A 15,976-nucleotide genomic window follows, 5' to 3' on the forward strand; every position below is an offset into this window, starting at 1 on the left:
CGTTTCTCTCTCCTCGTCAGGGCCCTGTTGGCCACGCTTCTCCCTGCCCACCCTGACCCCCGGCCCCGACCCCAGGCCTGCAGCCTCTCCTGCACGTGCCGGTCATTTTATCCACCCCCGCTTCGAGAAACCAGGGGCTTCACATGGACAGGCTCACACGGCACCCCTTCTGGGGCCAGGTGACCACCTGTGAACCTGGCTGGTCCAGAGCTTGGCCAGGGAGATGCCCACCACCAACCACCCCATCTACTGCCGTCCGGGCACACATCCCCCGACGGGAAGCCCCTCCACTCAGGGCCAGCCTCACCCCCTCACCCCACGGGGGCTCAGCCCAGGGGACACCAGTGTGAGACAGTGGATACACGGGATCCAGGCTGACGTTTCTGTCGGCCTCCTGTCTGCGCTCAGAGATGGATTAACAACAGGAGCAGCTTTGTGTCCTGAGAACACTGCAATGGTCATCGCTGGGACGGAGGGGCCAAGCCCCGTCTGAGCAAGATTAGGGCCACGTATTTCCTACCCTTGGGGCAAGGGAGACACATGTGCAGAAAGGCTCCTTGAGGGTGAAAGAGGAGGGGTGCCCCCACCAGAGGGGCGCCCCCACCAGAGGGGCACCCGCGTCAGAGGGGCACCCCCCGTCAGAGGGGCACCCCCACCAGAGGGGCGGCCCCACCAGAGGGGCACCCGCATCAGAGGGGCACCCGTGTCAGAGGGGCACCCCCACCAGAGGGGCACCCGCGTCAGAGGGGCACCCCCCGTCAGAGGGGCGCCCCCACCAGAGGGGCACCCGCGTCAGAGGGGCACCCCCCGTCAGAGGGGCACCCCCACCAGAGGGGCGGCCCCACCAGAGGGGCACCCGCGTCAGAGGGGCACGCCCCACCAGAGAGGCGCCCCCCACCATGGGTGATGCCACGCTCTCCGTAGGCCTCGACTCAAATCTGTCTTGGAGGAAAGTTGTGCACGCGTGTCAGGGAGGGTCCTGGGGCAGTTAAGCGTGTGGAGAAAGAAGTCAGATAACTGGCCAAAGGTGAGCAAAGGCCTGGAAGAACTGACCTCCGTAAATGACTTAGCTGCCTCTTTCCTGGTGGCTCAGACGGTAAAGAACCTGCCTGCAATGCAGGAGACCCGGGTTTGATCCCTGGGTCAGGAAGATGCCCTGGAGAAGGGAGTGGCAACCCACTCTAGCCTTCTTGCCTGGAGAACCCCATGGACAGCGGGGGGCCTGGCGGGCTCCAGTCCACGGGGCCGCAGAGTCGGACATGTGACCGGCATGCCCCACTGTGGGGATGCCCGCGCCCTTTCTGGGGAGGGGGTGGGTTGTGTGGAACTGCTGCATGGTCTCTCGGGACTGAACAAAGCACTTCTCTGTGCCGTTCCCACGTGTGCTGTGGCTCTAAGAACAGGCTCTGCACCTTCATCTACAGCTTTTGCCCCCTTGAGAGATGCACTTTTCACTGAAGGCCGAGGGGAGTTTGCGTCCTGCCTCGAGGCCCCGGTGGGCGCGTGGCCAGGATTCCTACTCCTCATCCAGGCCGCCCGGATCCAGGTCCTCAGGGAACTGAGGTCTCCCTGCGGCCTCTCCCACATCACGGTCGCCACGGTGAGCATCTCCTTCTGGCAGGAAGGAGCCCCATTCGAGGGACTTGCCCTCAACAAGAGAAGGGGAGTGGGCTCACTGCAGGCCCGCTGCCCCGGGGCTGAGTAGGGCCACGGCTGGCCAGACAGGCTGGCCGGGCACCTGAACTGCACAGCAGATGCCAGGCGGCATCTGGTACCCTCACCAGGAGTTGCCACGGTTCAGCCCCCACCCCAAGCCTGCCTGCCCTCCAAGAAAGGCGGCCTGGGGCAGAGGCTCTACAGACTGTCTGCCCACCCCTTCACCACCTCCTTTCCATTGGTGGAGAGGGCCTCAGGCGGTGCCCAGCTGCCAAGACTCCTGAGCATGGGGGGCCTGAAGGAGTGACTGTGGGGCCCGGGCCCAGGCCAGCCCCGCTGGGCGCCGCTGCCCGCTCGTGCACAGTGAGTGTTAGGGCTCTTGGTGCTTCCCCGGCTGTGGGGCCAGACGGGCGGCTGCAGGTGAGGAGAGCGAGAAAGGCCACAGGGCGGGTGTGGCTCCAGGAACAGCCAAGAGTCTGATGGGGCTGCCTGGAGGCTACTGCCTGGGCCAGCCCTGAGGGCAGAGTGGGAAATGCAGCTCCCCGTGGGCACCTTTTGTGCTGACTCTGCCCGCTTGGCTCCGTGGCAGTGGGGGGTGGCCTCACAGAGACCAGAGAGACCCCCCAGCCCAGGCCCCTCACCCAGCGCCAGCCCCTCCCATCCCCGAAGCCAAGACCCTCAGTTTCCCCTGAGGTTCTAACTTCTCCCAGCTCAGGCTGCCCAGGAGTCCAGGACACGCAGAGCCCCGTGGAAGACACGCTGTCCACTATGGGCCTGTGGGGGCCGCCCCTGCTGTGTGGGGAGAGTGAGGGGCTGCATCCTTACCTGCTGTGCCCGCTGAGAGTAGGGCCACGAGGGCCCACAGCAGCGCCGGGCACCCGCTCAGGGCACCCATCCTGGGGCTGGCGCAGCGGTGGGCGGGCGGCCAGAGGGAGTGGGGCGCAATGCTCACTCCCCTGGGGGCCCTGGGGCTTATGTAGCAGGAGGCCTTGGCCCCGAGCCCAGCTCCCAGGCCACGCAGGGCACGATCCTCCCCCACGACAGCCACGTGTGTTTGCTCTTGGGGAGGGCTGAGGCACGCAGGAACCCGGAGGAGGAGGGATTTGTGGTTCTGGGCCCCAGAGACGTGGGACCCCCCCCACTTTTCCCCGCCCCACCTCCCAGCAGCGTCTGAGAGTCAGAAGGGAGGAGGCGGGTGGCAGGGCTGGCAGAGCCCCCCTGGAACAGGGTCGCTGTGACCACCCAGGCCCGCTGCTGCCATGCCCGCTCCCAATAAGGTAGCGATGGGCCAGGTGAGGGCAGACCCTGGGCCCGGGCAGCGCCCCCGTGCAGAGGAGGAGGCTGTGGGGGTGCCGTTCCCGAGGAGTGAGGAGGGCCGGACATCTGCTCCCCGCAGGAGTGTGGAGGCTGTGGGCGGGGGAGAGCCTGCCCCCAGGCTCACAGGGGTCCCAGAGACCCCAGCCGTGCCAGCAGGACCCAACCAGGTCTCTGGGCTCCTCTCCGTCACTAAGTTCAAATTCAAGGGAAAACTGGCCTTGGGAGTGAGGTGAGGGTCAAACAGAACGCAGGCCAGGAGCCAATCCCCACGTGCGGGCCGGGGCGTCCATCCTCAAGGCCTTGCCACCCCCTCCCCACTCGGGGTCCCCCACCAACAACAGGCTGAGCAGGGACCCACGTACAAAGGGATGTACTCCTGGCCCCCAGCAGGGCTGACGGGGCACGCTGGGGCTGGGGCTCTCCAGACCCCAGCGCCCGGCCCAAATGAGAACCCTGAAGGCTCAGCTCCCCGGGCCGGCGTGGCTGGTGGTGGAAGTTCGATGGTGACCCTCGCCCCACAGTGCCCTTCTTCCAGCCCACAGTTCTCCCCGGAACTCCTCCTCTGGTTCTTCCCGCCACTGGGCTCCTGACCCCAAACCTGACGTGTCTGAGCACAGAAGGCCCTGGGGTGCCTGACCTGCCCCCCAGTGGGGGGCGGTTTCCAGGCTTGCGTGGTGAACACTCAGCACCTGGACCCACTCCCCTCAGCCACCCCGCCTTCATCTCCCTGATGAGTCCATAGACGTGGAATTTCTGGGGCAAAGGGAAAACCCACCTTAAAGCTGTGGGCGTCTTTGACCGCCATCACCCCGCCGCCCTCAGCTTGGCCGAGGGCCCCGCAGGCCCTGTTTCTCCTCCTGGCTCCTGGTGTTTCCGGAGCACCTCCGGCACCAGCGAGAGTTGGGTGGAGCGGCCCTCCTGCCGACCTGGGTCCTGGGTCTCAGCAGGAGCTCAGGCTGCCCTCCCGCCCCACGCTCACTGTCACCCCCTGGGCTGGGGCTGCGTGGCCTCCAAAGTTCTCTCTCAGGGACCCAGGGGTCCCAGTGGCAGAGAGCACAGCTGGAGGGGCTTCTGGGGGAGGGGTCTCCGGGGGAGGGCTGGGCAGGGGCCCCACAGGACCGGCCTGGGGGTGCGCTGGGCCCCTGCCACCCCCGTGCCCTCAGGCTGTGGCTGTGCCTGGCCTCCCTGCAAACACGGGGCTCTGCACCTGGTCCTCGTGTGTGTGGGGGGCACACTGAGACCCCTGGAAGGAAGGAAGGAAGGAAGCGGGAATCTGGCCCCCGAGCTGTGCCCCTGTGCCCAGCCTTCTCCCGCCTCCCCGAAGCCCCGGCTCTCGGTCTGTGCCCCCAGCCTGACCCCAGTTGGACACCGTCAGAGCTAGCACATCCCTCCGGCCATCCTGCGTGGCCAGAATCCTGCAGCCACTCGGGGCAGCCCTGGCCCCCACCGCCACCATGTGGGAGCAGCTGGGCACCTGGGCACTTAGGGCAGTCTCTTCAAGCTTTGCGGTTGTCCTCTGCACCCCTCACCTCACCCCCCACCCCCAGAAGGAGTGCTCCATGTAGCCGGGCTCTGGCCCATCTGCTCATGGCCGGCACACAGTAGGCACTCAATAAATGCACCGGAAGAGTGAGCCCTCACTGCCCTGTGCCCCCCCCCCATGCCATCAGCATCCCTGGGCAGGGTCACCGTGGGCGGGGTCGCGGGATTGAGACATCCCGGATGTAGGCCACAGAGCCCAGCCTGTTTGCTCAGCGAGTTTGCCCCTTCACAGTTGAGAGAGCCGAGAACAGAAGAACAAGGAAGCGGCGTGCAGCTCTGCCGGGAAGGGGGCCGGGGCCAGGCCTCCCGGGGCTCAGGGAGGCTGCGGGACGTGCCAGAGTCCTGCCCTGCCTGGGGCACACCCTGCCCCGTGCTCAGCCCGCGGGCCTCAGGCAGCCCAGATCCCACCTGCAGAAGAGACCCCCACAGACAGAGCCCAGAGCCGGGCTGCCCCGGCCAGTCCCTGGCCTTGCCGGAAGCCCCGGGAACGGGTCATCACCAAGGCTGGGGCCCTTCTCCGCTCATCCCTCCCTGCCCACCTGCCTCCCACCACAGCAGCGCCAGGTCAGGGCCGCAGGCGCTGGGAGGCATCAAGCCTCAGGCATTTGCTGAGTGCTGGCGGTTTGCCCTGCTCTGCACTGCACTCCTTGGAGGGTCTCGGACGGTGTGGCACAGCCTGGGGGCTCAAAGGCCTGGCTGACTCTAGGCCTGCCCAGGGCCTGGCTGGCTGTCTGGGGCTACAGACTTCTGCTCCCCAGAGCGCCAGGCATCTGGGGAATGGAAACCCACCCTTCTCAGACCAGACGGGGTCCAGACATCCCAGGTCTATGCTGGGGGAGGCGGGGGAGGGGCCGATCAGTCCCCCTGGGAGACCCAGTCCCCAGAGCGTCCCCCTCCCAAGAAGGGCTGTGCCCACTCCCCTAGCCCTGCCCAGGGCTGCAGGAGATGAGGGTGCCCCCCCCAGGGGGCCCCTGCCCATCTTCCGCTTTTCCCATCCTCACTCAAACCCCTTTCCTTGCCCAATTCCTCTCCCCTCCCACCCTCCTTCCCGCCTTCCTTTCTGCCTTCTAGTAAATTCTGATGCTCCCCGAGGGATACCTCCCAGGGCCCTGGGGATCTGACGCCACCAAGGAAGAGCAAGTTCCCCTTGGAGCTCACAGCACAGAGCTCTGTGTGGGGTGGGGCAGGGTGCGTTGAGGACGTGGAGGAGCCAGCCTTCCGCTTAGGAAGCGGCAGGTGCAAGGGCCCTGTGGCAGGAATGAACGTGACCCTTGAAGGGTCTGGAGGCACCTGGTATGGCTGGGGCACCTCAAGAGGGGGTGGGACGCGGTGGGCGAGGTTGGAGGAAGGAGGACTCAGGGCTTCCTGTGAATTTGGGGTGCAAGCTACTGGAGCACTTAAAGCGTGGAAGCCATAGGGGATCTGGATTTTGTTTCCCATCTGTCTATGAAATGCCCTTTGTGGTCGCTCAGTCGCTAAGTCACGTCCGACTCCTTGCAACTCCTTCCCCTGGAACATGGCAGGGTTCCCTGTCCTTAACTGTCTCCTGGAGTTTACTCAAACTCATACATAACATAAAATTTGCCATTTTAAGTGTACATTAATTGGCATTAAGTACATTCTAGGTGTGTGACCGTCGCCGCTATCATCCCTGGAACACTTTAATCATCCCACAGAGACTCGTACCCGGGAAACAAGTCCCCTCCCCATCCCCCAGGCCTGGCCTCGCCCTACTTCCTGTCTCTGTGGATTTGACTCTTCTGGGTCCTCTTGGTACTGGATTATTTGCTCTGCACAATGTAAGTTTCATCCACGTGGTAGCTTGTGTCAGAATTTCCCCTTTTAAGGTTGAATAGTACTCTATTGTGTGAATATACGACATTTCACACATTCGTCCCTTGATGGGCATTTGGGTTCTTTTCACCTTTTGGCTGTTGTGAATAAAGCAACTGTCAACAGACAGGCGTAAATATAGGAGCCCCTGCCTTCAATTCCTCTGGGTATGTACCTAGTAATACTAAATCATATTGTCTCTGTTTAACCTTCTGAGGAATCACCAAGCACAGAACCATTTTACATTCCCAGAAACAATGCCCAAAGGTCCCAACTTTTCCACATCCTTGCCAACACTTGCTATTTTTCCTCTTCTTTATTTTTTAAGTGTTTATTTGGCTGCACCAGGCCTGTGTTGCAGCATGGCAGATCTTTTCAGCTGCAAACTCAGTTGCAGCACGTGGGTCTGTTTCCCTGACCGGGCCCCCTGCATGGGGAGCATAGAGTCTTAGCACTGGATCACCAGGGAAATCCCTATCCCCGCCTTTTTAATAAACAAGATATACTCACTCGCTGAGTCATGTCTGACTCTTTGCAGCCCTACGGACTATAGTCCACAAGGCTCCTCTGTCCAGGGAATTTTCCAGGCAAGAACACTGGAGCGGGTTGCCGTTTCCTCCTCCAGGGGACCTTCCTGACCCAGGGATCGAACTGAGTCTCTTGAGTCTCCTGCAGCGTCAGGCAGGTTCTTTGCCACTCGAGCCACCTGGGAAGCCCTCCTTTTAATAACAGCCAGCCCGACATGTATGAAGGGGCATCTCACCAAGGTCTTGATGCGCGTTTCTCTAATGGCTGTTGAGGTTGAGCATCTCTTCATGTGCTAATTAGCTATTTGGATATCTTCTTTGGAGAAATGTCTATTCAAGTCTCTGGCTCAGGTTTGTTTGTTTGGTTGGTTGGTTTTTTTGAGTTGGGTTGTTTCTTTTTTGTTGTTATTGAATTTTAGGAGTTCTTAACATTCTGACTCTCCGGTGGACCACGTTTTGTCAGAACTCGGATATGCAAATGATACTACTCTAATGGCAGAATGTGAAGAGGAACTAAAGAGCCTCTTGATGTGGTTGAAAGAGGAGGGTGAAAAAGCTGGCTTGAGACTCAGTATTAAAGAATTAAGATCATGGCATCCAGCCCCATCACTTCATGGCAAATAGAAGGGGAAAATGTGGAAACGAGTAACAGATTTTCTCTTCTTGGATTCTAAAATCACAGCAGACGGCGACTGCAGTCATAAAATTAAAAGATTGTTGCTTCTTGGAAGGAAAGCTATGACAAACCTAGATAGTGTATTAAAAAGCAAGGACGCACTTTGCCGACAAAGATCTGCATAGTCAAAGCTATGGTCTTTCCACTAGTCATGTACAGATGTGAGAGTTGGACCATAAAGAAGGAAGAGTGCAGAAGAATTGATGCTTTCAAACTGTGATGCTGGAGAAGACTCTTGAAAGTTGCTTGGACAGCAAGGAGATCAAACCAGTCAATCCTAAAGGAAATCAATCCTAAATATTCATTGGAAGGACTGATATTGAAGTTGAAGTTCCAATACTTTGGCCACCTGATGCGAACAGCCATCTCATTGGAAAAGACCCTGATGCTGGGAAAGATTGAAGGCAGAGGAGGAGGGCAGCAGAGGATGAGATGGTTGGACGGCATCACTGATTCAGTGAACGTGAGCTAGGGCAAGCTCCAGGAGACAGTGTGGGACAGGGAGGCCTGCCATGCTCAGTCCAGGGCATCACAGAGCCAGACACGACTTAGCAACTCAACAACAGTGTTCTGAATATTGATCCCTAATCAGATATACGATTTGCAAATGTGTTATCCATTTTGTTGGTCTTGTCCTTTGATGCAGAGGTTTTAATTTTGATGTAGTCCAATCTATCAATTTTCTTCTGCTGCCTGTGTTTTTGGCATCACATCCAAAAATCATTGACAAACAGAACATCACAAGAATTTCCCGCTAATTTTCCTCTAGGAGTTTCATTGGTTTAGTTCTTACATTTAAGCCTTTGATCTAATCTTCATATATGGTTTCAGATAAGAGTCTAACTTCACTCTTTTACTTGTGGGTATCAAATTTTTTTCCCCAGGACCATTTGTTGAAAAGACTGTTCTTTCCCTCATGGAATGGTCTTGGCATACTGATCAAAAACCGGTCGACACTGACAGACGTGTCTGCCAGGGCTCATGATCAAAAACCGGTCGACACTGACAGGCGTGTCTGCCAGGGCTCATGATCAAAAACCGGTCGACACTGACAGGCGTGTCTGCCAGGGCTCATTTCTGCTCTAGCTGTGCTGTCCTGTTGGTCTACACGTCTGTCTTCATGGCAGTACCACAGTGTTATGCGTACTGTAGCTTTGTAATAAGTTTTGAAATCAGGAATCAGGAAGAATTAGTCCTTTAACTTTGTTCTTTTTCAGGATTATTTTGTCTATTCCCTTGAGATTCTATATGAATTTCTGGATGGATTTTTGTATCGCTGCAAAAGCACCATTGGGATTTTGATAGGGATTATGTACAATCTGTAGACCTCTTTGGGTAATATTGTTATCAGTATTCAGTCTTCAAATCCATGGATATGAGATGTTCTACTATTTATGTGTTCTTGAATTTCCTTTAGCAAAGTTTCGTAATTTTCATTGTACAAGTCTTTTGCCTCCTTGGTTAACTTAATCCTAAGTATTTTTTTGATGGTATTGTGAATGGAATTACTTTCTTCGTTTATTCTTTGGGTTGTTCCTTGCTAGTGTATAGCAGCTTGATGAATTCATTCATTAGCTCTGTTTTAGTCCATTTCAGCTGCTATTAAAAAATACCACAGACTGGGTTGCATACAAATGACAGAAATTTATTTCTCACAGTACTGGAGGCTGGAATTCAGCCAGCATGATAGGGTTCTGGTGAAAGTCCTCTTCCTGATTTCAGACTGTCAACTTCTTGCGAAGTCAGCAGGAGCTATGGATCTCTCTGGAATTGCTTTTATAATGCACAATCCCATTCAGGAGACCTCCATTCTCATGACTTAAGCACTTGCTAATACCATCACTGTTGAGGGTTAGAATATCAACATATGGATTTTGGAGGGAAACATTCACATCATAGCAAGCTTGAATAATTTTTGGTGGAATTTTTAGAAATTTATACATATAAGTTCATGTCATTTGTGAACAGGGATAGTTTCTTTATCTTCCAGTGTGGGTGCCTTTTATTTTTTTTTCTTGTCTAATTGCTTTGGCTAGAACATCTAATACTGCATTGAATAGAAGTGGTGAATGTAGGTATCATTGTCTTGTTAGTGATTTTAAAGGAAAGGATTTTATCTTTCAGCACTGAGTATGATGTTAGCTGCGAGGTTTTCATATATGGCCTTTGTTACACCGAGTTTCCTTCTATTCTTAGTTTGTTGAGTTTTCTTTTTTTTTAAATCATGAAAAAGTATCGAATTTTGGCAAGTTCTTTCTCTGCATTGAGATGTGGGGTTTTCCCCTTTTCATTCTATTAAGGTGGTGATTGGTTATTTTGTATGTTGGACATCTTGCATTCCAGTAATAAAACTCACTTGGTCGTGGTGTAGAAACCTTTTAATATACTTCTGAATTTTTTTGCTAGTATTTTGTTGAAGATTTTTGCATAACTGCCCATAAGAGATATTGGTCCATACTTTTTTTTGCTTGGACCAAAGTTTTCTTTGTTGACAGGTTTTTGATTGCTGATTTGATCTCCTTAATAATTTTGGCCCATACTTTTTTTTGCTTGGACCAAGGTTTTCTTTGTTGACAGGTTTTGACTGCTGATTTGATCTCCTTAATAATTTTGGCCCATACTTTTTTTTGCTTGGACCAAGGTTTTCTTTGTTGACAGGTTTTGACTGCTGATTTGATCTCCTTAATAATTAATTAATGTCAACCTCAGATATGCAGGTGATGCTACGTTAATTGCAGAAAGAAAGTGGAGCTAAGGAGCCTCTTGATGAAGGTGAAAGAGGAGAGTGAAAAAGCTGCTTTAAAATTCAACATTCAAAAAACTAAGATCATGGCATCTCATGCCATCACTTCATGGCAAATAGATGGGGGAAATATGGAAACAATGTCAGATTTCATTTTTCTTGGTCTCCAAAAATCAATGCAGATGGTGACTGTAGCCATGAAATTAGAAGACACTTGCTCCTTGGAAGAATAGCTATGGCAAACATAGACAGTGTATTAAAAAGCAAAGACATCACTTTGTCATCCTACTGACAAAGATCTGTAGAGTCAAAGATACGGTTTGAGTCATGAGACTTGGACCACAAAGAAGGCTGAACACCAAACAATTGATGCTTTCAAACTGTAGTGCTGGAGAAGACTCTTGAGAATACTTTGGACAGCAAGGAGATCAAACCAGTCAATCGTAAAGGAAATCAACCCTTTCAAATCAACCCAATGAATACTCACTGGAAGGACTGATGCTGAGGCTGAAGCTCCAATACTTTGGCCACCTGATTGGAAAAGACTGATGCTGGGAAAGACTGAAGGCAGGAGGAGAAGGGGGCCACAGAGGATGAGATGACTGGATGGCATCACTGACTTAATGGAGATGAGTTTAAGCAAACTCAGGGAAAGAGCAATGGACAGAGAAGCCTGGCATGCTGCAGTTCATGGTTCACAAAGAAGCGGACATGACTTTGGTGACTGAACAAAAGTCACTAAACTATTTAACAATAGCTATTTAAAGGTCTATTCAGTTTGTCTATTTCTCCATGAGGAAGTTTTGTTAGACTCTTTGTTTCTCGGAGTTTGTCCATTTCTTCTAGGTTATCAAACTTGTTGGCATGTAATTATTCATACTATTCCCTTTAATCACATTTAGGCTAAATTGCATGCAAAACTCTAATCCCATGTAATTCGTCCTCTCCTTATGTTACTGTTGCAACAAATTAAACCTTTATTGGTTGTGTACGAATAACAGACATATTTTTATCTTTTAAAAAAATTTAACCACACTTCTCGGCTTGCAGGATCTTAGTTCCTTGACCAGGGATTGAACCTGGGCCCCAGCAGTGAAAGCGTCAAGTCCTAACCACTGGACGGCCAGGGAATTCCCACATTTATCTTTTAAATCATGGAAAATAAAAGCTGGAGTTACAAGCAAAATTACAATAATACTGATTTTTATATTTGCCCACTTATTTAGCTTTATTGGAGATCTTTACTTTCTTATAGCTTTGATTTACTGTCTAATGTCTTTTCATTTCAACCTGAAGGGTTTCTTTTAGCATTTCTTATAGAATAGGTTTCCTGCAGGCTCAGCTGGAAAAGAATCTGCCTGCAGTGTGGGAGAGCTGGGTTCTATCCCTGAGTTGGAAAGATCCCCTGGAGAAGGGAGCAGCTACCCACTCCAGTATTCTAGTGTTCTGGCTTGGAGAACTCCAGACTGTGTAGTCCATGGGGTCACAGAGTCAGACACGACTGAGCAACCTTCACTTACTTACAGAATAGGTTTAGTGGTAATGCACGCTCAGATTTTGTTTATCTGGAAACATCTTAATTTCTCTCTCATTATCGAGGAACAGCTTGGCCAGACACAGGATTCTTGGTTGACTGTTTTTTCTTTCACCATTTCAAGTGTATCATTCAGTGCCTTAGTGGCTTCCAAGTTTTCTGATAATAAATGAGCTGATAATCTTACTGAGAATGACTTGCAGGCCTCTTTTCTCTTGATGTTTCTGAGATTTTTCTCTTTAATTCTCAGCAGTTTGATTATAATGTATGTCAATGTGGAGATCTTTGAGCTTATCCTCCCTGGAGCTGGGTAAGCGTATTAGAAGTTTTCATCCATTATTTCTTCACATAGTATCCTCGTCCCTTCTGCTTCTCTGCAGGGACTCTCATGCTTGCTCTGACCCACCTGATGATAATCCAGGAGTCCTCCAAGCTCTCTTCTCCTCTCTTCCTTCTTTATTTTCTGCTCCCCGGTTTGAGCATCAGCTGTCCTGTCTTCAAGTTCACTGAACCTTTCTTCTGCTTGATCAAGTCTGCTGCTGAGCCCATTTGGTGAATTTCCCATTTCAGTCACTGTACTTTTCAGCTCCAGATTTCTGCTTGCTTTTTTTAAAAAATTTCTATCTTCTTGTTAATATTCTCCTTTTGTACATGTATCATTTTCCTGATATCCTTTATTTCTGCCCATGCTTTATTTTCCCTTTTTGAGCATAGTTAAAGCAGTAGTTTTAAAGTCTTTGCCTAGTAAGACTGATACCGTCACCTCCTCATGGATGATTTCTGTAAATTTATTTTGCTCCTTTAAATAGGCCATATTCTCTTGTTTCTTTGTAGGCCTTATATTTTTTTGTTGTTGAAAATTGGAGAATTGACCATATGGTAACTCTGGAAATCAAATTCTTCCCTTTCCCAGTATTTGATATTCTTTTTCTTTTCCTTCTTTCTTTTTTGTGCTTCTGAAGACTGTACTGGTCCATTTCTTTTGAAACTTTTCCAAACAACTGTTATAAAGACTATTGCTCGTTACATGTGATCATGGACTCTCTGTTCCTACAGCTGCTGTTCGGACAGAGATTCCTTGAGAAGCAGGAGCCTGCCCAGTTTTCGCAGCCTGGGTCTGTCCTTCAGCACTTGGGTAGACTTGCTCTGAGCCTGGGGACAAGCCCAGGGTGAAACCTTGCCAGGCACGAATGCGTCTTTCTAAATTTCTGCATGTGCGTGGCTGCTTTCAAACGTCCTAATTTCTCAAAGAGTCACCCTTGAACTCCTTCAGCCCTGAGATGGTCCTTCACATTTCTCCAGCTGCAGTCTCCTGCCGCAGGAGTCCGTGGCTCTAAAGTCACCTCACAGCCTTTATGAGCTGCGCCTGCCACTGTTGCTACTTGGGTTTCAGATTAAGCAGGACAGAAACGGTGCCTTGCGTCATTCCTTCATGTAGTCGCCAGATGCTCACAGCCATTCGCAAATATGGGTTTCTCTGCTCCTCCTGCACTGGGGCGGGGGAAGGAAATGGAACTGGGTGGCAATTTAAGCCCAAAACTGCCCCTGTACTGGGCACAGGCAAGGGTGAGTAAAAATGCCAGTAAACTTTCCTGCTCTTCTGAAGATGGCTTTTTCTGGGTTGGACATTAGCTTCGTTTTTGTAAAGCACTGCCTGTCTTCTAGAGTTCTGACAAGTTAGTCCTGACAGTCTCCCATCTTTTTCAGTCTTTCTGTGGAGAACAAGATCTTAGAGATTCCAAGCCCATCACAGAGTCATTCTGAAAATACAAGCGTGTGAGACTAACCTGGTACAAATGAATAAATGAGAAATAGATACGAGGGGGAGTAGACGAAGGTCTTCCTGCTGCAGGATGCAGCCAAGAGCGGGAGCAATTAGCAAAGCGTCGTGGGTGCTGACGCCTTACATGGCCCCCAAGCATCTCCCACAAGACCGTATTCATCCCGAGGGTGGGGAGGAATCGCTTTCCAGTGGAAAATCTGACAGCCTCACCTGAGCCGAAGTGAGCTCCCAGTGGTGGGTCCAACTGACACCACATGCCTCCAGATACGGGACACCAGGAAGGACACACCCCCACTCTGCCGAATGTGAACTCCAACCTCAGCACAGAAAGGCCAGGGCGGACCCAGACGTGGGGACGCTTCCCCGGTAAACAGCCCCCACTCCTCAGGAAGGGTGTGGTCGAGAAGCCCAGAGAAAGGCTGGCGGCAGATTTCAGGTTAGAGGTGACCAAGGAGGCTGTGCTCACGCGATACGCGGCCCTCAGTCAGACCCCAGACTGGGAGGAAGGCACGAGAGCAGGGCGAGAGTCGGGTGCAGCAGCGCGGCCCAGGGGATCCGGCGGTGCTGCGCCATGGCGGGCCCCGCCTTACTTCTGGGAGACACACACCTGTCTCTTTAGGGTGAAAGAGCAAAGCCTCTCAAACTCCAGTGTTGCAGAAAAAACTGTGTAGACACAGAGAGGAGAGGGCAGGCACAGCACAGCCCAGGAGCAGACAGTTCACCAGAGGGAGCCGAACACAAACACTGGAGGATCTGGGCTAATGACAGCCAGGAGCTCTTCACGCTATTTCTGCAACTTCTCCATAAACTGGAAATCATATCCCAGAGCTCTCCAGAAAGCTCCATGCTGGCAGTGGCTTGGAGAATGGACTATAAGGAGACCACTGGGGGCGTGGCTGCAGCTGGACACGGCGGGGACACGGTGGTGAGGTAGGAGAGGACCAGGGGGAGAGGTGGGAAGCAGGGGGCAGAAACGGGGGAGAGCGAGGGAAGGCCTGGGAAGAGCTGGCCTGTGCGGGGGCCCTGGCGCGGCAGGTCCCCAGGCGAGTGCAGGCGCGGCCCCCCACTCCCCTCTCCCCCACTTCTCCCCAGCCCTGTAAGCCTCCTGGAGAAGCGGCACCCCATACAGGCCAGGGTCTTGGGGAGGGACGTGGGGTCCCCCTGAAGGGCAGAGGCCAGGCGAGGGACCAGATGTGGACGGCGGAAAAGGTCAGGCCCTGGGCCCACGTTTGCTCAGGATTAAGGCAGCGTGAGGGAGAATAAACAGTGGCAGGAAGGGTGTCCTGGACGCCAGCAGAGACGACCAGGTGTCAGTGGGCAACGTGCCTCCTGCCTCCAGGAAGCGCAGTGTTGACTCAGCACCGCAGCCTGGCAGAGGAGCCCCGGCGCAGCCGCACGCTGCCTGGAGCGCCCCCGCCCGCCCGCCAGCGCTGCCAGGGGCGCCTGGCCTCCCCTGAGGCCGCACAGGCCAGCCATCCACACCCAAGCCCCGCCTGCTGCCCTCTCCCCTGGCCGCAGGGCCCAGCGGGAGGCACACCGCTGTCCTGGGTCTGGGCTTGGCCCCTGGTGGAGGGAGCCGGGCGGCAGGGCACAGTCGTCCTGGGGGCCCCGCCCTCCTGGGGTCACAGGCCCGGGCCTCATCCGTGGCCCCGGAGGCCCCTGACTTCACTCCGCTGAGCTTTCTTGGGGAGGCTGAAGGGCTCCCTCCCACCTGGATACAGTGTTGGTGTTCTGCCAGGACCCCTCCCTCCCCCATCTGTGATGTGGTCAGTGCAGTAAGTGGGGGCACCCCAGAGATCGGTGAGCCTGAACTCTGTCCTGTAGCAGGACGGGGGCTCACAGCACGGGGGGGTTCTGTGTCCAGGAAAGGCCTGAGGGGTGAGCGGGACTAGCGGGTGTCAGACGGAGGCCTCCCAGGCGCCCCAGCTGGACCCGGCTGGACCACCTCCTCACGTCGGCCCCCAGGCCTGCCCAGCAGATCTGCTGAGCACTGCCGGGCCCCCTCGAGCTCAGGGCCGCTCAGGATGGACCTCCCTGGCTGGCAGAATGGTGGGGCCAGCAAGGGGGCAGCAGTGGCCGAGCACCCCCCCCACAGCCCCTGCCGGGACCCCTTCCCTGGGGAGGCTGCCTCGCCTCTGGATGAGGGTCTTCTGCCAAGCGGCGCAGCCTTTGCCCGGGCTCCCAGGGCTCTGTGGTCCCCCCGCCACACCCTGGGCCTGTCGCCCATGTCTGCACATCAGGCCAGAGACTGTGTGAGCGACACTCACATCCGGGCGCACCGAGCAGAGACACAGGAGCCAGCCCTGCAGCCGTGGCTGGAAACACAGCCTTCCCAACGCCCAGAGCTGCCCTGGGCCAGCTGTCT

General features: G+C 54.1%; 1 protein-coding gene across 1 annotated transcript in view; it reads right to left on the bottom strand.

Annotated features, from left to right (window-relative positions):
- Positions 1-2,587, bottom strand: part of MUC5B (mucin 5B, oligomeric mucus/gel-forming) — a 40,958-nt gene extending 38,371 nt beyond the window's left edge. The window contains exons 1-4 of the mRNA XM_059883159.1: positions 2,424-2,587; positions 1,874-2,050; positions 1,677-1,743; positions 1,521-1,614 (exon numbers count right to left, since the gene is read on the bottom strand). Coding sequence (XP_059739142.1) covers positions 1,521-1,614; positions 1,677-1,743; positions 1,874-2,050; positions 2,424-2,551 — 466 coding nt within the window. The 5' untranslated portion in view covers positions 2,552-2,587. The remainder of the gene's footprint in view (positions 1-1,520; positions 1,615-1,676; positions 1,744-1,873; positions 2,051-2,423) is intronic.
- Between the last annotated feature and the right edge of the window lie 13,389 nt (positions 2,588-15,976).

This window comes from Bos taurus, chromosome 29, assembly GCF_002263795.3.
Source record: "Bos taurus isolate L1 Dominette 01449 registration number 42190680 breed Hereford chromosome 29, ARS-UCD2.0, whole genome shotgun sequence".
NCBI lineage: Eukaryota > Metazoa > Chordata > Mammalia > Artiodactyla > Bovidae > Bos > Bos taurus.